Source organism: Euwallacea fornicatus, chromosome 2 (assembly GCF_040115645.1).
Source record: "Euwallacea fornicatus isolate EFF26 chromosome 2, ASM4011564v1, whole genome shotgun sequence".
NCBI classification, from domain to species: domain Eukaryota; kingdom Metazoa; phylum Arthropoda; class Insecta; order Coleoptera; family Curculionidae; genus Euwallacea; species Euwallacea fornicatus.
In genome coordinates, this window is record NC_089542.1 from 1,298,044 (window position 1) to 1,320,987 (window position 22,944).

Consider the following 22,944-nt stretch of genomic DNA (forward strand, 5'->3'; position numbering starts at 1 on the left):
AATCAGTTTACGCTCCTCGAAAAAATTCAGAACGGGCAGGAACCCTTTACCGAACGTGTTCGTGCAGGACGGGCGGTACCGTGGGCGGTTCGTCGGCTAACGGCGCTTTCGGTGCGAAAAAATTATGCGGAAAGGAACACCAATCAATTGAAGAAGAGCTCATTTTTTAGTTACCTTTTCGGAATATACATCCGAATTTTATGATGCTTTAAAATATGTAAATAACGGTTAGTTATTACAGTCGGTGTTGGTGAACACCATCTGTGGGTAATCAGGTAACGGTTTGAACGGTGGGAGATGTCTCCTCAATCAAATTTTAACACACTTTTTTTTTAAATTAAACACAGAAATTGCCATTTTTAGTCAACGTAAATAATAGCAGGTAAAGGGTCATTAAGTATGTAAATCGCAGATCATTTAAGCAAATGGGCCGCTCATATTGTTCCTGGCTTTATTTATCTTGCTCTTATTCCATTGACGTCGTTTCTCGACTCGGACGAAAACATATTACCGAGAAAAATCTCTTCTACATTCAGTTTTCAAAGGCAGATACAACTCAATATTTCGGTCTCCATTTGCGTAAATGTCAGCTAGTACCGTCGCCGGTACTTAAACCCGTCTCAAGCTGAGAGCTATAAAATCCCTTGATCTCCGGCGTCCCGCGGTCATCTTTAACTTTCATTGCATTTTCAAGTAAACATTACGTTCAATTATGTCCTTTTCCCGCTCCCACCTGCGGGACACGTCTACTAAATGCATAATTGCCCCAAGACACAATTAATACGACCGAAAGACCGCTGGTGTAAGTCTACAGTTACGGAGCCCCAATTTTTGAAATCGACGTAAAAGATTCAGAGTCACCGCTTAATTCGTACTATCTCGGTACTAATATGTAATCAATTACTTGAAGACAGCGCCGAAAATAAATTAAACTGTCTGTTAGCGATAAGTCGGCATTATCGATTATGACACCGAAACGCGATGGTGCCTCGAGTGGTACCGGTGTAGTAACCTTCAAGGTGCATTGATGAAGGCCGCGTAGTTTCCGTTTGTTTTCTTAAGGTTAGTGACTCCATGAAGTATTACTTTTGCTTTAATTATTGCAGTTACTGCGGTACCACCAGTAATTTTTCATTTTCAAGCCTGAGAATACGGAAAAAAAATCTCTGGAAATCGTGACTTATGGTACTAGCGTCACGTCAACCAATTGAAAAGTCATGCTCAAGCAATGCTTTATTAACCGTAGCCTCGCCATCAGTGGTACTTACATCGACTTGCCGCGATTCCCCGAAGAAACTCATTTCCCTGCGAGTTCTTCTACTTGCGATTAGGGAAAAAATTTGCAGTACTATGCATCGCGATCGATTCTGCAGAAGACAGTACTTATATGGGCCATCGCACAAGAAAAAGCGCATTTAATTGCGAAAGTAAAAACGGCAGTTTCTTTCGAGAAAATTGGAGTTATTATGGCGTTGAAAGTGCGTTGACACGATACTAATTGCTAATAATAGTCGGATTGAGTAGTACCAGTTTATTGACTTTATAACGCAAACTCAAGTCGATTTTCCATATGGTTTAATTGAGCTCTTACGTGCTCGGAGCAGGGACGGCACACGTACACAAGGCAGTACCAGTCTGCAATATGCATATGCTACGGCGCATTCCGAGCTGTCTCCGGTATTTCATGCAAAATTGAGGGAAATTATAATGAAATTGATTTAAGCCGCATGCAACATGTCCATCACGATCAGACCAATAGAGTCGTATATATATATATCTAAGTAACTGTAAATCACCAACGGGATGATATCACTTTTTTGAAATAAATTATTAGGCGATCAAGATGGATGGTTTTGAAGGGTGGTACTGTCTGGTAACGCAGGAAAAGTGCCAATTGCACACGTAAGGAGTGTATGACAAAAATATCAAACCACTGGTGATAACAATCAGTTTTTAATTGAAACGTTGCGTGAAGTGGTACCTACCGCAAGTCTTCTTTAATTCCAGTTATTTTCAAATTTGTTTAACTCGACGACTGGTTGAATCGTCCCCTTAATAATATCAAATTTTGCGGCAATTAAGTGCCTAGTACCCTAAATAATGATCGACTATACGAATTTTTGAGTTTGTGTGTGGTCCCATGGTAGTTCTTTCACGTAATTTTTTCAAGTTTTTCGAACTTATTTACCGAATAAGTATAATGAACCGCTACCTGGGAACCTTTAATTATTGGGGTTTGATTGGTACATTCGTTAACGGTCGTATGATAGGTGGTATAACAAGTACCTGCGGTACTACCTACTTCGAATTGGCGATGCCGTTTTTTGTCAAATTTTTAACTGCAACTTCTCGCAAAAGACAATTTCACTCGTTTCTTCAGGGCTTGCGATCCCATTTCACATTACTCCCAGGGAATTATATGGCGTTGTTGTAAATCAGCGATTTTCAAAATGTATAAGTTGCTAATGAAGCATAACAAAGCGTGAGACAGTTCAACTTCTCACAATTTCGCGGAAAAACTATTTATGAAGAGTATTTTGACCGCCCCTCGAGGGAAGCACGTATCTAGTTGTCACCTCGTGTACGTTTGACAGCAGAATTTATTTTGACAAATTTTCAAAATTTGAAAAAAATTTGACACATTTTGAAATTTTCTGAAAATTTTCTTTAAGCTGCACAAAAATGCGGAGTGTTCCGAAATTCTCGTGCAATAACTTGTCATCGAATGTATTTCTATGTTTAAAAACGGGATAAACAACTTGTGTCAAAATCCTCTGTGGCTAAGATACAGGGCGTGAAAAGTTTTACTTCATTACGCTTACGATTTTTGAGATGTTTATGTTAAATTTGGATTTTGCACATTACCTTACACCCTCCTCTGCATTTGGATTAATCGAGTGATGCGCAGGCCTGAATGAAGGGTTTTGTTTGCATTTTTGGATTAAACTGAATTTTTCCTAAGGATTGAAATGTGGAATCATAGGGCTCGAACCCCAGGTAAACTATGCTCTTGCAGATTTCCCAAATTAGTTAATTGAAAAGTGCATCTGAGAAGATTATGACATGCTAAATTAATAACGTTTCGGTTTTATTAATGATAATATAAACTCCGAGGCGGATAATTTCGCATGATTGATTATTTAATGCGCTTTTAATGGCTTACGGCGAACAACTTTTTTTACAGGCTTGATTCATCAAGCAGGTGATAAATTTATCTGAAACAATCATGGTATCAGCATACCTTGTTCCATAATTAAAGGTTTTAAATTTGAACCAAGGGGTGTGATTAAAAATAACTAATAAACTTTTACTTCGTATTTTCAACGCAATACGCGTAACGCCGATTGCATGGACACATTTGCGAAAACCCTAAGTGTCATGACCGACTTTAAATTAAGATTCCGAAACACTTTTTCGAACTGCGAACCATAACTATTACTAAATTGGGACTTAAAATTGAATTTTCGACATGAAATTTTAACTGGCGCTTATTCCGCATTGCTCAAATTGACCTTCAAAGAACCGCCGCTCTTTATTTAAAGGCATTTCGGCTCAATTTTCCGCAGAATTTAATCAAGAATAATTTTTCATGCCGAAGTATCAATTACCGCTAATCAAGCTGATTTATATGACAGAAGAAGATTTATGTTTATGGTGATTGGTGGTGCTGCTAAAGCAAACTGCAGCTCTTCTGCATGACTTATGAAGGCTAAGTACGGTTCTCAGATATTGCTTGAAAGTAAGTTTTCGGTACTTGTAAATTTCGCGCTGACTGCCTTGTCGGATATAGGTTTGCTCATTTTATGTGCGACAGCAGGCGTGAACAGCCAATTTTTCCATCAAAACGCCTGCTGGCGGAGCGGCCGTCAAATGCCAAATTTCATTTGATTTTTCATGCTAAGGAATGGCGCGATTGGCAGGGAGCAGTTATATCGCTTGTCGTTCATATGTCATTTGTCAATATTCATGTGTCACTCCGAAGAACCGATGAAGGCGACGCATTGTAGCTTCGGCACTGACCTACAAATGAATTCTATTTCTCGGGCATTCTAAAGAACTTATCATTAAACTTCTTCCTATTTAATTGTTTAGAGATATGTAGAGGATTGTCTGCATTCATATATATCTTTGTTTTGTCAGTACCTACGTGACGCCATTGTCTAGGCTTGTTTTGTCCAACTTTAGCACAATGGCATTCTAGACTCTCCTCCGTACGCTGACGATAAAGAAATCGCTACTACAGAATGCTTTTAATTAAGTTTATTTTGCGAATGCCTTCTGAGAAGTTCGATTAATTCGAAATTCCTGTTAATTTTAATAGATATCCTATACTAAAGTACCTGTCAAGAAAAGTTATGTCGGTGCTAATGATCAAAGCCTAGACGTCCCTGAGTTCTGGAAGCCGACTTGCAATTACGTGATTTGGGAACGAATTTTCCGTTTTCTCTCTAAAATCAGTGGTGTACTTATTGATGGGGAAATTACGTTCTGTCAGCATAGTCTAGGTTTGGGAGTACTCGGTGAACTAGTCGTTCCTCGTTACATCCGTCCTCATGGGACGCTGATTTGTTCCTGTTGGCCCACTTGCTAGTCCGTGATTTTCCAAAGGCGTTTTCGAGGTTTTAAGCTCTTTAAAATCGTCAGTTAAATTCTGTGCCCTCGAGAGGTGAAATAAAGGTTGCAAGGGGAGGGTGCGCTATGGATGGTTTTACTGGAGCTGTAGCACCTTTTCGGGCCCCGCTCGGTACTACTCCAATTTCGGCAGGTTCCGTTGTAATTTCAAGGGCGCTAAAATGAATTTTCGAGCTTTGAAATTCTTCAAGCCACTTGCTGGCATTTCTTTATTGAACACGATAGTCGACAATAATTTACCAATTTTTCCTTTAAAATATTCTTTTGTGTAGCCATTTCGTGAGACAGTAATAAACTTGCGAGAGAACCGTATACGGCTTTTGCTCCTAGCGAGCATCGCCGACAATCCACTGGCCGATTCTGATTGTACTTTCAGTGAAAAAAAGTAACAATAAACAACGAAAATGATTCCCTTAGATGGAGCCTCGAAGAAAGTACCGCATCCTCACTTGGAATTCCAATTTAATCATTATTAGCATTAGAATCGAAACAACAGTATCTTCTTCGTCTGCGCGATTCCAGTCGATTTAATACCAAAGCTTAACAATTAACTTGGATATTGTGTCCAATAAATCCTTATGGATACCGTTGGCCCTCGTCAGCTGCTGCTGAGCTAAAACCACCGTAATGGATAAATCAGACATTTTTCAATATGAGCAAACACTTTAAACAAGCCCAAAGGCAGATGTTGTAAAACGGTTGTGTTTATTTGTCTCGTAAACTTTATCGAGATTCCATCGTGTTTTGTTTATAGAAATGATAGTGTGTGATGTGTAGCCCACGGTTTTTCTCGGAATTGCGGCTTTATGTAGATTTTCCCCGCGTCCGAGTAGTCGAGCCCGGATAATCTTGTGGGACAATAGATAGAGGGACTAGAAACCTCAATGTTGGCGAAAAAAATCGTCGCGATAACCATTTTTTTCACAAATCTGATTAAGATGGCTTTCCTGGTTAAAAGAACTTACACGGGGTGCCTCATATTAAACTACGCACTTTAAAAGGCAAATAAAAACTTTCTATTCAAAGTAAAAAAATCGTTTATAAGACTAACATACAGGGTGTTCCAGTTTATAGCAGCAGGAGTTCAACAGTCGATAGAAGACCTTTTCCTAAGATGAAAATGTACTACAAATATACATCGAAAACGGCTCAGTTTTTTGAGATACAGGATGCCAAACTTGACTTTTTTTTTCATTTTTTTTTTAATAATTCACGCAAATATCAAGATACAACCATGAAATTTTAGTATTTTGGAATTTATATTTGATGAATTTCCGTCAAATTTACAGAGGGCGCTACATGCAACGTGCCAGGGAATGCCCAAATTATGATAACTTTTTTGAGCCTCCTTGTAGCAACTTTATTTTAATCATAATGGATTCCCCATTACTTTTTTCCTAAAAATGGTACTCTTGCTGTAAATTGCTAAAAGCCACTGCTTTCGAAATATTTTTAATTTGGTCCATAGTAGTACGGCCTGCTTCCACAAGGAAGTTGCACTAACACCAATAATGTAATAAATAGATAATGTTAAATGTAATAGGCATAACATTAATAACGTCGATAAATGAACTAAAAAAATATTTTAACATTTATTAGACATGTAGAAATTGGCGAAATAAACTATTTACTGTCAAATCCCAACTCCCCTGTGGTAGCTGGTCGTACTGCTAGGGACCAAATTCAAAATATCTCGGAAACGGTGAATTTTAGCAATTTATAGGAAGAGTACCATTTTTCGGGAAAAATGAACGGGGAATCCATTGCGATTAAAAAAAGTTGCTACAAGGAGGCTCAAAAAAGTTATCATAATTTGAGCATTTACTAGTACGTTGCATATGGCGCCCTCTGTAAATTTGACGAACATTTTAACAAACATAAATTCGGCACTGCGTAAATTCCAAAATAGCAAATATCATGGTTGTATCTTAATATTTGCTTGAATCGTTAAAAAAAAGTCAAGTTTGGCATCCTATATCTCAAAAACTGAGCCGTTTTCAATATATAATTATATTACATTTTCATTCTAAGAAAAGGTCTTCTATCGACTGCTGAAGTCCTGCTACGATAAACTGGAGCACCGTCTATAGCTAATTCGTTATTAATTTAGATAACCCTTCAGTTTTTAAAAATCACGTCTTCTGCATGCCCTCCATCAATTCCAATGTAATTCAGAATTCTGACTTCAAAAATTTTACATTATCCGGCGAGGCACATCTCCGTCCCGTTCTTGATATACGGATATGCGGAAATTCATAAATTTGGTTAAAATTTAAATTAATTATTAAAATGAGTAGTTCTACAACGTTATTTTTTTTAAGTTTTTGCGCCTGCTTATTCGCCATTGGCGTGGAAATTCTCGCGAACGTCTACCGAAAATCTCCAGGGTCCAAAAGTCGTCGTTTGGTGTGGTGTAGCGACAATTCTGGATCTGAAAGATCGGATTCGAAGCGAAAATGCAGGAATAGATCGAGAATTACTTCACGGGGTGTTACAACATTTTCAGCTTAAAATTCAGTGTTACACTGAAGTTAATGAAGAACATTTAGAAGACTCGATCTTTAAAAATTTAATAGTTATTTAAATTAATACTAAATCCCATAAAATTAGCTCTTTATTAGTGCAATAAAAGATTTTTTAAAATTCGATAAGAAAGTTTTTGTTTGGCTTGTAAAGATCATGGTCGAATACAAGAGAATCCCGTATAACGCCATAATGATCGGCAGTAATTCACTAGGTTACTATATAAGCTGCTACCTACGATGGTAGTAAAATAGTACGAGTTGTACATAATAGTGAAATCCGATCAGCGAGATTTCGTTTGTTAGACTGGTCTATTAGTACCCTGTATATCTAGATTACTGCCATCAGGCTCGCTTCTTCCTAATTTTATAGATGTTTCGATGTTCCATTTAACCATACCGACGAATCTCTGCTACTTCCCTGTGGACCTCTCTTCCTCATCAATAGGTTTTGCACGTGTTTAAATACAAATTTACGGGTTCCTTTGAAGTCCAAGCTGGACCACCACTATCGAACCACTGACGTTTTTTTTTACTTGTTCAGATTCATAGATCAAGTTTACTAAGTCGCCTAGCTCAGACTGAGCTGTCACTCTCTGGTAGACCAACCCGTGACGATTTTTGTTGCTTAGATTATACACAGGTAAATCCATTGGCGTGCAATGCCCAGTTCAGCAGATAGAAATTCCCAAACGCGTCTCACCATTTCTGAAAATCGCATGGTGTTTTTGCGCAAAATTAAAACGCCACTGTTTTATACTCGAACCAGTGGCGACACTTTTCTCTTGCATGTGCATAAAAAAGGCGATGGACACCCCGCTCCAAGCCGAAGTGAGATTTCTTACGCAATGACACCTTGAGGTACTGCCCGATTTTACAGCTTTCCCGACTGCTTGACATCAAACTCTTTGATATCTCGTTTACTAATTACCACTGGATCTTGAGGTGTTTCCAGATTTTCAGTTAAGACGATACATACGTGAAGGATTCACGACGGCGGTAGTACCTTAAAATCAAGAACGAACCTGTAAAAGAAGGCTTAATTCCGAATTGCAGCTCCCGAGGCTGTTAAGGATTTACGATTATGGCACCAATGTGTTTGTACCACTTGTCAGCCAATTTAGCATAAACATAAACTTTTAAGGCTGAAGACAAATCGGTATTGCCGATTTAAAAAATGGGGAAGACATTGGTGAAATTGAGACTTAGCATGCAGTGGTACCTTCAAGTTGTACCGGCAGCTATAACAGGTTCTATACATGAGTATTTTTATCGGCAGTTGCCAATTTTAATTTGCTTTCTTGGCGATAGAAAAACGTGCGATAATGGTACTACCTCGAGACCGTGAACTGCCTCCACGTCGTTCAAATTGCGGCAAAGATATAGTCAATTATTTACTGGTTCGATATTCGCTATAAAAATACTACTACTACTTCTGCTTTGCAGCTCGTAATTGCTTGTAGTCAGTACTACCGAAAACTATTAAGGACAAATTCGTTACGTTGTACACTTGTATAGGAATCACAGTTTTATGGTAGTAGTGAAGGTGTAAACATTTTTGATACCATTTTAATTGATTGCTTACACTTATTAAATTATACTACTACAGTTTAATTCTCAATTAACTTTATTTTCAATTAAATTAGCTTAACGTGGTACCATTTTGTAAACTCAATTATCACCCATAAAAGCCGGAAGTAGAGTAATAATATTCGATGGCGAAGGCCACTTATCGGGAGGATACCACGAAGGAAATTAGAATTTTTTCGTCAATTTACCTGGAATCATTGATTGTATAATGGATGGGAGTTCTCGGTACTGCCTCATAGGATATTTTAAAATCAAACATTATACTCTCAATTTCTGTTTCAACGGCTTTTCAACGTCCAAAAAGATCAAGAACCTAGTCGTCGGTAGTACCTTAAAACCAAAGAAGGCTGCTACTTCTTTTAGTACCACCGTGTATTTTTTATATCACGTCCCAAATATGGTACCCAACACTTCGTTATTGGTTAGAAAATGAGAGATTTACGGTAATGGTGCCAAATCGCGGTTTTAGAACGCCGTGACGTTTATGGAAGTTTAAACAACGAGTACGACCTATGTTTATGGAAAGGCACGGCCTGAAGAACGGCAAGCACCAACGATGGCATCGTCGAAGAGTTTGGCCCGCGGTGGGTACTACTTGGATTCTCCTTAGATGTTCCTCTTATTGATTCGTGCCATTTTTTTTCTTGAGAAGGCGGTCGTGTTTATAGTTTTTGCTGTCGCTGAAGATAGATTTCAATTCAGTCTAAGATTTATGGCAAGAGGACAAAAAATCATAAATTTCGCCAGGATGGATCTAGTACTACCTTGAACGGGAAGTTTTATATATATATATATATATATACTATATATGTTCGTAGGGCACCTTCAGGTTTCCCCTTTCCGAATTATTCCAGTTTGAGCCATATACATAACATCATATTGACTACTACGATGTGTTGATCTAGAGCCAGCATCGGCAAAGTCATTACGTAAAAATTCAAATGTCGGAATATGAAGAAATTACAAAGAAGGTAATGTGTAGGTACCACCACTTTCTATTATAAACTCCCGCGTTTATCACAAACACATAAACATGAGCGAAGCTATAAAAGATACACACAATTGTACATAAATCTGATCATCTCTTTGTCTCACAGGTGGTACCAAAAACACTTTCACTGCTTTCTTCGAAATTGAAACACACGCATAATTTGTTAATTATACAAAATAATTCCCATAAAGAAGAAATCGAGTCTACTTTTATTATCTTCGCTGCGAAGAACGAAACCCATGGAGGAAAACCTCTGTGTGCTGTCCCGCCTTTTCCCTCGTATATTAATAGTCGTGACAGGGGCAGTGGTGAAATTTGACAGATCCGCGAGGCTACAAATTCAGAAAATGTCGAATTAGGAATGTGGTAAATTCCTAGCCTCGATTATTTAGTTAGAAGGTGAGAAGTTTACTTCCCCTTCTGCAGTTACTGCAGCCTTGGCTTGCTGTCATTGTCGCCGCCCGGACAGGTTAAAAATGACATTTCCGGAACTCATAACCTCACTCACACGTCAAATCCTGTCATTATCTTTGTTTTTGTGCGAGAGAAAGGAACGCGCATCCTTAAACGAACAAGGTTTTTAATCGGACGAATTAATGCACAGGAACTTTAAACTCTGTTGTAAATCCGAGGTATTACGTCAGTTCGGGTCGATATTTCGCGTTCAGCAAAAGCTGATTTGAGGCATGCAAAGGCATTAAATTCTAAATAAATATATTTTGTAGTAAAAATTGCAAAAACCTGGCTTGTAATAAAACCGCTTAATTTGTGGTGCTCAGCTCTTTAAATGTCATTTAATTTTATTTTAATTAGCATTTGTCAATAAAGTCAGTTAAAGATGTGCCAGTTTATTTAATTATAACGTCATTTTTAAACGTATAATTCACGTTGGAATTGCCACTTTAAATACAGGTGGAATTGAGTCAGGTGAAGATATTTCGCGTTCAATGAACGAGACTTTAAAATACCAAAACATTTTGACAAAATTTAAGACCCATGAGTCATGGAAACATAAAGAGTCACATGGAGAGCCTCCTGATCGGTTATCTGCGTTAATTATGCCACATCCCGTACGATCGGACAGTACCACCACTATGTTTGACCATTGTTTAACAGATTACGTAAGTCGATAAAATCGCGTTTCTTGCAGCCGGGAGGTTTATCGATCGGGCCCGAAAAGTCATTATGTACCTGTTGCTAATGTGGTAGTTACTTTGCTCATATTTTTATTAGCTCATTTTCTTTTTCGGAAAGGCTTAATGGAGCTCTTTCTCATAATCTGTAAATTTACGATCTTGAAATCGCCCGTAAAAAGGCATCTCCCTTAATAAAACTCCGTTATATTTATAAAAGAGTGCAATTGCGGTGGCCGCTAAGTTTGACAGAAATATAAAGAGGCGTTTTGACTAGGACATACGCGATCAGGTTAATAAACCATTCTGAGTATGTTTCTCCTTTGAAATCGATGTTCGTTAAAATTTCTCGAATGTCTCCAAGTGCCTCTGCAATAAAACGACCGACCATTAAATTTATTAGTAAGTTTCCCCCCAAAAAATACTTAAATGTGTCATTTTTACATTCGTTGCTTGTTTTCATGAAGAATCGATTAATACCCCTGAAAGTGGCATAAGCGTTACAAGATAGAGCGGATCTCTATCCCGAAGAGCTTCAGCGGCCACCAGGAATTGGTGTGGAATGAACGCGTCTGGTTAAACCTGAGACTTACGTAGACCTGACTGATTGAGACCCAATCTCCTCAAAACCAAACGCTCGTTGTGGCAGCTTCACCACTTAACCACCACACCTTCCACGTATCTTCCACTGTCATCCAAGGTACAACCCCATCAACTTCCGACTAAACTTGTCTTTTGACGGCTCTTCATTGTTCTTACCCATAAACCTTGATCCACAACATCATCGATCGTGAGCCATACAAACGAGAAGCTCTTATCTCTGAATAAAATCGCACTAAATCCTCGACAACTATTGAATACGGCGATTTACTGGGATTTTCATCTCCTACCGTTTTGAAGATACATTTCGTGCTCTCTTAAGTGTTTAAATTTAGACATTTTAATGATAGGAAATTACCATCGGATCCGTATTTTCAATGGGTTGTTAATTCTCAATGGTCAAAAACTTCTCAGCTGTCTTACAGTTATTGTCTCGAGCAATTTGGTAACGTTTAAGATGCCAGAAATACCCAACGCTGACGAGGAACCTTTGCCCATTAAAGTAACTGTTACTCCTCCATAAAACAATTAATTCGCTAGTAAATTGGAGTGCAAAGTGTTGTTTATAGGTGTGAAAGCTGTCCAAATTTATCATCGTCGAAAGCTGCACATATGCGCTCGAACTATTACTATATTGATCTTGCGCGAGCCTCCAACGCCAACGACTAGCTCTATACGCCGCCACTGCTCAGTTGGGCCCGATCCATTTCAGCTGATTTAATTATTATTAAAACTGCTAGACCAAAATTTATTTATATTTCTCAAACAGTTTGATAATAGGAAACTGATTTTTATGACCGATATAACATGTGATCATAAAAAAAATATTTACAGTAGGCACAGAATGTACAAAATGGAGGGCGTTGATTAAGCAATTGGGTACTTACCATTAAGCAACTGGCAAATAGATAACAGCTGGCATATTTATCCAAGAGACGCCCCTGATATTTCCACGTTCAATCAAGGTTATCTTTAATAATCACTCTTTATCTTTGAATTGTTGATGTGCAATGCCAAAAGATGCGCCTCCCTATATTTATGGGCAGATTTTGATTGATATGATGCATCTCGAATAACTGTTGAATCAACGAAGCCTTTACCAGATTATAAATCTTTATACCCAATTATTGTTTTACTTAATGGGTAATACGGGAGCTTATAAACCACTAACTTGAGCCTTCATGTAAAAAGAAAGGATGCAATCAACGTGGATTAATGGGCCCCTGAAATTATTAATTTTTATAAATAATTTTTTTTATGCCTTTTTCTCAGTGTACGTCATATTAAGGATATATCAGACAGATAAGATCGGTCACGTTTTTGGTCCTTCAGAATTTTTAATTGTCCAAATTTGAAACTGACTCTCGCGCTTTTTGGGGTGTTTCAGATTTACATCACGTACCCCACTGAAGGTGAGGTTTGAATTTGTCGGATCATTAAGAACACACGGAGTCATCTCAGGAAGTAACAGAGGAATCGAATTCTCGGTTCCGCGGGATTTACGATTTTTCAAAAATTGAGGAATCTCTGTCTCGATCAGCTTACCCTTTGGTATACAGTGAATTGAGCGAAGGTAGCGTGCCATTTTGAACGATTGAAAGATTATTAAAAACACACGTTTATACAACCATCTTTTGGCCCAAAAGGGAAACCATGTTTTGATTCATGTGGATTTCACAGTTTTCAAAAAATTTCCACAACTTAATCATTCCACCAAGCACGTTTCTAACGATCCGAATGCATTTAAAGTGTCAAGTAAACCCTCCTTTAAATGCACAAATAACCGTTCCTGAGAATGACAATAAAATGAAATAATTGAGAATTTACAATTTACCAAAAATGCGCCGGCATCATTGGCCGCCTTCAGCGGAGTCAGCGTTCGCGCACGATTTTGATTTCTCCCGAATAGCACGTTTTCCGTGAAATATATTTAATTGAGGACTACAGCCGCATTGTCAAAGGGCATATTTAAGGAACAGCGGCGCCTTGCAGCAGCGATTGCACTTCACTGTAACGCTGACTTAAAGTGGTAAAGCGCATCACGCTGAAAAGCTGTCATTTTCATTCTGCAATTTTCACGAGATCAAATTACCAACCGCTTATTAAATTAAATTGTCAAATAAAAAACAGTTGGCGAATTTAAGATTTAAGCGTCGCATCGCTCCATCGAGTTGCACTTCTGCTACCTCTTCTGAATGCGGTCAATGGTTGTGTGCATGTGTAAGGCAATCGGATCAGTAACCCTCAGAAACACCTACCAACAAATTCAATCTAATCTAATCTACTGAAAACACTATATCTTACGGCACTAAAGAATTTCATAAGTATTACACTAAGCCTGTCTTCTGTAACTTGCAGGCATGTCATGCTAAGATTTAGACACCTCTCGTTAGCTATACCATAAAACTATTTGTTGCAAGCAAATAGACGGACCTTCGTTGTCTACTTCCTTTAAGGAACTGTCCATGTTAATGGCCCAACAGATGGGGCCAATTAATGAGTACCTGCTGCTGGTACTTCAATCGAATAATAAATCTCATGCTTACTTACTAAGTTACAGATGGCGGATATAGTTATGATAGGTAATACCACAGTAGTCTTTTATGTAGTTGATGCAACAATTATGTGCATCTGTGAATATGTGGAAGGTACCTGATGTTGGTGCCATAGGGAGTAGTCTTAACCAATTGCTTTTGCTAGGTCAATTATGTAATTTATTTGCTAGCAGTAAATTTGTAACGTGATCGTGAAGGTAGTATCAGTTTCAATGTTCTCTATTGTTTGTTTTAGAATGTGCCTTAGCACCCTTCGTGGGCGGTTCCACCTCCCAGCAGATCCCCTTCGTGTTCCTGCCCCTGAAAGGCCAGATCATCCATCCTAGCAAGGAAATCCTCTTTCACGGTAAGCTTATCGGTTTGTATAGTATATTAGAACACTTAGAAGAAGATAAATAACCCCCGTCCGGTGATTATGTCGCATTTTCCGGCGTCCCATCTTCAAATTACTGCTACCTCTTATGGCAACGTGCTAAGATATGGGAATACTACCGATGGTACCGAACAATGCATTAAGAGCGGCAATTTTAATCTCTTATGTGTCGAATTTATGAGGCCTCCGACGAAATATCCCAAAAGGCCTTCCCATGGTGGTACTATGACATATTTATTGGAACATTTCGTTTTATTATTGGAGTCGACTTCCTTGTGTAACGGGGCGAGTTTGCCTTGCCTAATCGGTTGAGTTGAAACTCTTGTTAGTGGTACCAAGGGCGTACCATTTATTAATTATCAATGAATCTGTTAAGCGGCAATACCGTTAAATGGTAGTAGTTCTGTGCGAGGAAGTGCGACAGATTTATTAGACAGTGCTGGCAATAATTATATGGTAGATGCGGTGATTTCGATAATGCCTCGGTTGGTTCCAGTCGGACATTCCCCGGGAATGATAGTAAAATGATATAATCACATTTCTGTGTGTTAATTTTGATTTTTTCGAATCACTTCAGCGTCGCAGTAGGATCAATTCCAGATTCGCCGGGGTCACTTGCGCTTATTTCGAAAGCCTTAAGCTCATGGAGAAAGCCCTCAAAAGCTCATACCACTTCTCATTGCTCTAAATCAACAGGAAACGCTTTTGCCTGCCTCGTGATATTTAAGGCCAGTTCAGATTATTTCAAATTACTGCTGGATATACCAAACCAGGTCGAATGACTCTGAGATCATTGTGGCTACTTCAGTATATTTTAGATAGTAATTTCGATTAAATTAGATGCAGTTACTTCCATGGTTGTCTACAGGTGCCCACTAGGGAGACATTCCTCCTCGTTCTCATGCCGCTCAACAGCTCACGCTTCAGCGATGGCAAATTGGTGTTGTGTATGAGAAAAGAAAACGATTTTGTTCGGCGCGAAACGTTGAATAATTTCTAAGAGATAGAAAAGTTGGAGAAAGGGCTAATGGTCAACACCAATACGACGCAGGTAACCAGTGAAACGTTCTGATCATTTTTGTACGAGGATGGTCACGAAATTGCCACTCGCACATTGCGGATAGATGTAAATGTTACGAAAAAATGATCACTGCACCAGTGAGGAAATGCACCATGAGTTTCACTGGAATCTATCGAAGCGTTCTCGAGATATAGCAAAAAAACTTGTTTTTTCTTTTTTTTTTTTGGAGAACTCTGGCCATCAATAGGGTTTAAAGGGGACCCTTTTTTCAAATAATTTTTGAACAAACATTTACGTATCAGTAGAAACAATCTCATGATACCATTTTTGATCTGCATTTTTGTTACGCCCTATATTTTGCCACTTGAAAATGATTTCTGAAGATAGACAGTCATCCCGAGGTCTCATGATTGTCCCGAGTTGTTCGAACAACACTTGAAAATTAGCACTTTTTGTTGACGATTCATTAAAGATAATATGATTTATGCCACACTTAGTGTTGTCGGTTTTTCAATGCTATAACACGCCTAATAAATACATCATTAGTGTTAGTAGGTAACGTTGAGTTAGCACGACTTGCATTCCTCTTTAACGATCCATCTTCACGATGAATGAATATTTGATAAAACATCTTCTTTTACTTACCATCTAAAATAAATCTGTGGGAACGAAAACGAGATAAAATAGAAAACAAATCTTTTTGAATAGTAGGGCCCGCTGACAGACCACTATTCAACGAACACCCAGTAGTTCGAATTAGTTCCCGTCATTCGAAGAGCAAGGTGAGGTGCTAAAAGAATACTTGGACAACCGAAGTCCAACATTTCTCACCAACGAGATGTTGGAATGCAAAACGAAGTGGGACTGCTGTAGCAGTGCCGTTTCTGCGATGGTTAAGGGACAAGAGAGCAAAGAGAGTGTCACCCAAGATGGACGATAACCCCAGACCTAAGAGCAATTAGGTCTTGGGCAATTAGCGACGGATTGCCGAATCTCCGACACTGATGTTTTATCCTCCGGGTTCACGGACGCTGCATAAAAACGAAATCTAAAGTTTTTGGTAGGTAGGGGGGCTCCGGGGAATCCCCTACACTGTCCGGTGGCCAAATCACCAGGCAGAGCGCTTTTAGACGCAATGAAATGAAAGTTTAAGTCGATTGAACAATAAATTAATTAATTGAATCACGTGAAATTCGATTTTAAATTAGATGACCCATCTGGACCAATTGAGCTCTCAAAATTACTGATTTGATATAAACACATATCATCTTTTTCCCTACATAAATTCGGTTTTGTAACGAAGCCATTTGCGATTAAACTCAGCAATTCGTTAAGCCACGTACATTTATACCAATGTCCATTTATTACTTACAACCACAGTAGGTAACAGCACTTGAGCATTAATATTTGCATGGGTTCTTCAGAGCGTGGATTATAAGGTTAATAAGGTCTTAACTCATTTCGTCCCTGCTACGAAAACATTTAGTTTTAGTAGGTTGCGACAACTCGTCTGACATTAATCAATTGAGTAATAATTCAATTATTCTTATCGGATAGTTCATTAAAGGATTTATTACTTTCGTTGTTGCGCGAAACAACATTCCTTTCACTGTTAGAATTAAAATTGAGTAAGTTTCATCTCCAGGATTTTATCTCAAAAAATGAAAGCGAAATTTCATTAATTTTTTAAATGTAATTGCGCTTACACTTGATTTTCCGGCTTCATTCTACCGGAAAAACTGTTTTATTGCTTTGATGTTCCATAGTTTCATCTTTGTTAATAGCGAAACCGTGGTGTAAAGTCTCAAATAAAATGCATTTCTCACTTGTAATTTTAATAAAATCATATAATTCTAATACTGCTTGAGATGCCCAACTGTTTTTCTTTTCCCATCTTCCACGAGCATAATGGTCCAATCCAGGGGTGTTAGGTGTGTCCCGAGAATTCACCGATTCACCCATAACCTCTATGAATCGCCAATACGCCTCCTCTGAGCGCTTACAGGCGATCTCCAGACCGCCGGAGACTCCCGGTTCATCGGGGGATAACCAAACGGAGCTTTGACATATACATCAATAGTTAGTGGTTTATTTTGCCATAAATGCCATGCTAGTCGCTCTCAGAAGCTTCCAACGAGTGAATAATCCTTGGAGCTTCGCCCTATGGAGATAAATGTAGGTAATTAATTTTTAATGGCACCCACTTGACTGTTATTATCAATCACTGATTGTAAACCATCTTCGACTACATGAGCAGTTCAATGGGAGTAAATGTACATTTTTTGGGCAGCTGAAAAGTACCAGAACCTATTACTGAATTCTTCTGCAGCTCTAGATGCCGGAGTACCATTATTTGAGCAACTATTTGTGGAAACAACGTTGGCAAACATGAGATAAATCTTCAAATTGACGTCCATCTGATTTATGTAAAGCTCCATCGATTAAAATCCTGTCAGCCATTTCAATTTGAAATTGAATTCCTTCACAGGACACGAAAACTAAATTGAGGTTATTGACCAGAGATTTCAGTTCATTTGGGTCAAACGTCGAAGGGTCTGGCCCTTCGAAATGTTCGCCGAGTCGCGATAATTGACCCTTTATTCCCTCCCTGTTGTGCAGTAGTAACCGTGCTTCAAATTGCCTGCAGGATGAGATAGCTCTGCTCCCTGCTCTATTTTGACATCCAAGAATTGCGGGAATAGACCAGAAATCCGTAAACACACTCTACTACGAATTTGCGTGTAGCTTTACACAGGTGATGCGAGGGACATTCAAGTCGAATGAAGAGAAGATTATGTGAATTGGCACCATTCAGTCGTAGTGTAGTCTCACTTACCCCAATTCAAAAATAGAATAGTAAAATATATAATTTTGAAGCACAGCGCCAACTACCCCTAGATTTCAGCACCAGGTACTATGCGTCAATTGTGGACAGACAGCCCCATCTAGGACGGGTACCGCATTACCGGAGGCCCGTCCAAATTATAGTACTGCCCACAGCAATCCAAATGCAATGAACGATCCGGTGAACGATAAGTCAAATGAGGTCAGGTCAAATTCCCGAATCAGACGTTGTAAAATTGGTAGAACAATAACCCTATGAGTATATTAATTAGATGAAGTGACCGGAACAGTAATTTAATTCTGCGGAGCCATTTTGCCACATTAACAGGACGGAAATTTATAATTTTTTCCATGGCAATAAGCAAAATATGAACGACGATAGTTCACACTCGCATGCGTCACTTCGTGAGACTATCGTGTGCGCAGAAGCCACTCGATTTGTCGTTACTCCTTGAAGTTTCAACTTGGTGGATCCTTGAGTTGGACAGTTTCTGTCTCCTTTACAATTCAGCAATGCAAAAATGCCGTCACTTCAACTAATACATGTCTTAATTCAACATAATACGCAGAAACGAATCAATCAACTGGTTATTTATGCCATTCGGGAAAACGCTGCGCTCTCAATATGTTGCTCCAAATGACGTTTTTAAACTTTTCACGTACCATGTGTAACATCGATCGCTCTCCATTATGTTATTATGTGTAATTATTATTGATCGGTGTACCGAAAACGGCTCAATTATTCTACCTCTCGGAAGATTGAGACATGCATCGGCCTCCGAGCGCGCCGGATCTATTGCCGCTTGACACAATTATGCGTAGCCTCCTCTAGTGACAAGTTGGTGCGTATTTTCCACATAAAGTTGAGTAACGGAAGAAGGTATCTACCATGAAGCAATTCATTAAATCGTTCAAAAACTGTTATAATTTTGATTTTAATTTAAGCCATTTCGAGTTTAATCACACTCTCAAATGATAATAATCCAGGGGCGTATCGGGCGGCACGAGTCACCACTGTGGACCGCACTAAAACTGTAAAATAACTGAATAACTTTGGGGCTGCATCAATTACACGTCCATTGTAAAGAGATGTTTAAATAGTGAATGTAATTGTAAAATTATAACGGTATCAATAATTGACAGGCACTTTTGTTCAAATTTTTTTCGCAACGCCGCTGGGGTGTCTTGTTGACCGAGACCTATGATTAAGATCAAGATGTTCCATTGAACGGGCAATTGTTCACTAGATGGTTTAATATATTCCCTCTAAAGTACCATATTTATGTAATTACGTGTACTGCCTAGTCATATTATTACTTTGCACTTCTTATACAACTAAGATTGGTTAACGGTACCCCCAATAAGCATATTAGCTGCAAATTAATATATCGGACTCCCTTGGTACTATCGTAGATATTGTCACCAATGCGAACCCAACGAGCTTTATCTATGCCCATTAAACAAGACAAACGGGCAACTAGTTTTCCTTTCCGTTACGTAAGGAAATCGTTTTCAATGACGTACCAAAATGGCACAATAAACACCACACAGTGCTGCGTAACTTGGAAGCCATAAGGCTGATAAAGTTTATCAGGGCGATTAATTTGAGCTTCCATTTAAAGCAGTTATCCTCTGGTTTATGAGATATCGGCGCTCAAAGTTAAAATAGTGAAATGAAGACTCAGATTTTAACTATATTCCATGTCTTCTAGTCATGACGTAGAATTCAGTTTCCGTACGCCACTGTTTTTTTTTACAAACTAAAATATATATTTTTCATGCCATAGGGCACACCTAGAGCTATTTTTTGCTCGAAAATAATTCCATTTATTGTTTTCTTTAAGCACGCTCAAAACTACGTTTCAGTCTCAAAGTAGATACTTTCACCACCCTGTTTTTGCAAATTTTCGTGAAGAATTTTCAAGGTGCAGTTCTTCACCTAAATCGATTTACTTGAATGTTTATTTTCCATCTCTTTACCAACGCGTCTTTCCCCTATTTTCAGGTATTCAAAAACTAGTCTGCGCAGTCTCAGGAGCCAAATTCCTCACTGAGGATGGCTGGACTGACCTCCGCAACCCCAACAACGACGTACCCTTCCGTCTCTTCAGTGATTGGGGACGCACCTTCCTCCAGGTACCTCAATACATTTATTTTCTGTGAGAAGTAATTAAAGTTTGCAATTGTTAGCGCTTATGTAGAGGTGAATAAAACAATGAATATTAAGTAATAAAATTGGAACATTATATTTTGTCATTTTATTACTTCATATTTCTGTTTTCTAGCCCTTATACGCGTTGCCGCGTCGATTGGCAATCATTTTGAACGTAAATTGCTCCAGGCAGACTCAATCCCCTGTGTGACATTCCATCTTATTAAAACTTTGAATTCGCTATGAAAAGCAGATATTTTTCCCCTGTATAAATGATGACAGTGACAGAATGTGACACACGAGTGAAGTGAGAACTTTGTCAAATGTCAAATTTTAATTTGAATGTAAAAATTTGACACTTATAGCATTTCTAAGTTCACTGATTTGTCGGACGACACCATTGTCCACTGATTTACAAAGGAAAAAACTGCTTTCTTATAAGGTGGAACATCACGACATACCAAATTTATTTAATTGTATCCTTCACCGAAAATAGTGGGTGGGGGAACAAGACCTGCGCAGCAAAATGTCTGGCCGAATGGTGTTGGTGCAACTCATGTGCCGAGAACTCGAAGAAAAGCTCTCAGTTACTCAGCAGGTGTTCACCCCATGCGTAGCATTTCGGATCGTTGGAACTCCACTGAAGATTCATACGAGTCAGTTTTGAGATTTTTGACAAAACTTTCAGTTAATTTTTTTATGATTTTCTAGATGTCACCGAGGTGGCTTTTTCTTTGGAGACCAATTCAAGTTCTGAAACCGTCGAATCTGATAGCCTCAGCGTTTCCGAATACGTTACCATAGGAATTTGCTCAATTTTGCTAGGACTCATTTACGTCGCTTCGATATTCCTTTACTTACACTTGAAAAAGCGCAGTTTTCCCAAGGAAGCTGGCAAAACCGCACGGGAGGGGGGAGGCAGCTTGGTCACGGTAGAGGAAGGGATAATAAAAAACAATCCATTATTGTCGTTATCCCATCATTTTGGACCGCCAGATAATACTTATAGCGACACTAACAGCTCAGATAACGAAATTACCCCGGATTTGATCCCGAATCACGATCCTGAGACTACCGCGGCAATAGTGCATGCGCAACAGCGCGGAAAGTACCGTCCCACCTCTCCCCACGGGGGAGATACTTACCAAGATGATTCCAGCTTTGAGCGCCTCCCCGAGGAGAACGTTTCCATCGTGGAGACCTTGGAGGATCGTCCTGATGGTCTTAAAGCTTTAACCGGTACAGTGCGGAAGAAGCTCTACTTCAATCCTGCTTATTTTGAGCATCATTTGCTTGTGGTAATTGAAGTTCTCGTCAAAAACTGTGCGTATTTGTTTATGGGTACTTTCCAGGCTCCGCCTCCTGCAGCCCTAGAGTTTCTGGCAAAAATCCGCGAAGTAGTTTCTATAGCAAAACAAAAGATGGCGAGTAAGCGATTTGTGCCAACGTTGCTTAATATTCCAGAGGAAGAGTCTGCGTACTCAGTAGAGCCCAGTTGCGACTTTTCCCGACCCTCTAGCAGGAGAGGTAGCGTGGTCAGCCTTAAAAGAGAAAACAGCCGAAGAAAATCCTGCGCCTGCTGCAATGGCTGCGAAGCGCCGCTACGCACCAAAGTCCCGTCACCATCGGAGTTGTCAATGCTTGTCGCTTGTCAAAATTGTCAGTATTTTCTTTTTATTTCAGTACCTTTTTATAGCGGTTTCTTCGCAGGCTGCGCTAACTTGGAGAGCAAACAGCGCAGCATCAGAAAATGGCTGGAGGATATACCGCTGCTGCATAATACGAATGATCAAACCAATATGGTGCCCACTCCGAAAAGATTGAGGTCACCATGTAGGTCTCTGCCCCCTGAAAGTATTTCTTCGGAGAGGGCGCTCTCTCCGCGTCCTGCTTCAGAGAGAGGAGGAGGGCTGCCGCGTAAAGGAGTGAAGAAGAGAGAGAAGGAGAGGATATTGCTGAAGCCGAAGTCCCCTCCACCTCCTGTGCCTGTAGCTTCCAAGCCGATTGTGCATTACGACACGGTGCCGGCAGAGATCAGGAAGGACTTACCACCTCCGGACATGATTCAAGAGGTAAGTGAGGGTTAGAGAGGTTTTTGCCATTGTATTCAACTCTGTAGCTATTTGCTAATGATCATTACGATCGGGGACTGTTCCCTAACAATTTCGATGTTAATATCGGCGTTGCCATTTCGTCAATCGACCTGGCTTCGTGCAAATGCAGTATTGCCAGATTCATTACTATTTCTCGTACAATTTCCTACCTATATCCAATATCCCATTTCATTAGGCGATGGAAATGGAAAGCCAAGCCGAAGAGATTAGAATACCGACGCTCACCAAGAAGCAAATGAACGCTGTGATCAATGAGCTGACTGTGCACAAAAACATGCTGGAGGCAGCCAATAGAGAGCTGGCCCGCAGAGCCAGTGCCGGTTACGACACTGACAGCCTCGAGAGGAATGTCAAAAACAAGGGTACTTAATCACCCTTCCACCAACCTCCCCCCTCTTAGCAAATTTTCTTCATTTA

The 22,944-nt window shown here is 39.4% G+C and overlaps 2 protein-coding genes across 3 annotated transcripts in view; one reads left to right on the forward strand and one right to left on the reverse strand.

The window, feature by feature from the left end:
* sha (shavenoid) overlaps window positions 1-22,944 on the forward strand; it is a 46,579-nt gene that overhangs the window by 16,935 nt on the left and 6,700 nt on the right. The window contains exons 4-10 of the mRNA XM_066293992.1: window positions 14,259-14,369; window positions 20,267-20,397; window positions 20,910-21,069; window positions 21,125-21,711; window positions 21,766-22,072; window positions 22,124-22,485; window positions 22,703-22,889. Of these exons, the coding sequence (XP_066150089.1) occupies window positions 14,259-14,369; window positions 20,267-20,397; window positions 20,910-21,069; window positions 21,125-21,711; window positions 21,766-22,072; window positions 22,124-22,485; window positions 22,703-22,889 (1,845 nt within the window). The remainder of the gene's footprint in view (window positions 1-14,258; window positions 14,370-20,266; window positions 20,398-20,909; window positions 21,070-21,124; window positions 21,712-21,765; window positions 22,073-22,123; window positions 22,486-22,702; window positions 22,890-22,944) is intronic.
* LOC136345683 (uncharacterized) overlaps window positions 1-22,944 on the reverse strand; it is an 89,049-nt gene that overhangs the window by 14,400 nt on the left and 51,705 nt on the right. The window contains exon 4 of one of the 2 annotated variants that reach the window (XM_066294221.1): window positions 17,998-18,012. The exons of the other annotated variant lie outside the window; for it this stretch is intronic. The gene's annotated coding sequence lies outside the window, so the exon portion shown is untranslated. Of the gene's footprint in view, window positions 1-17,997; window positions 18,013-22,944 lie in introns of those variants that run through there. 2 annotated transcript variants of the gene reach the window in all.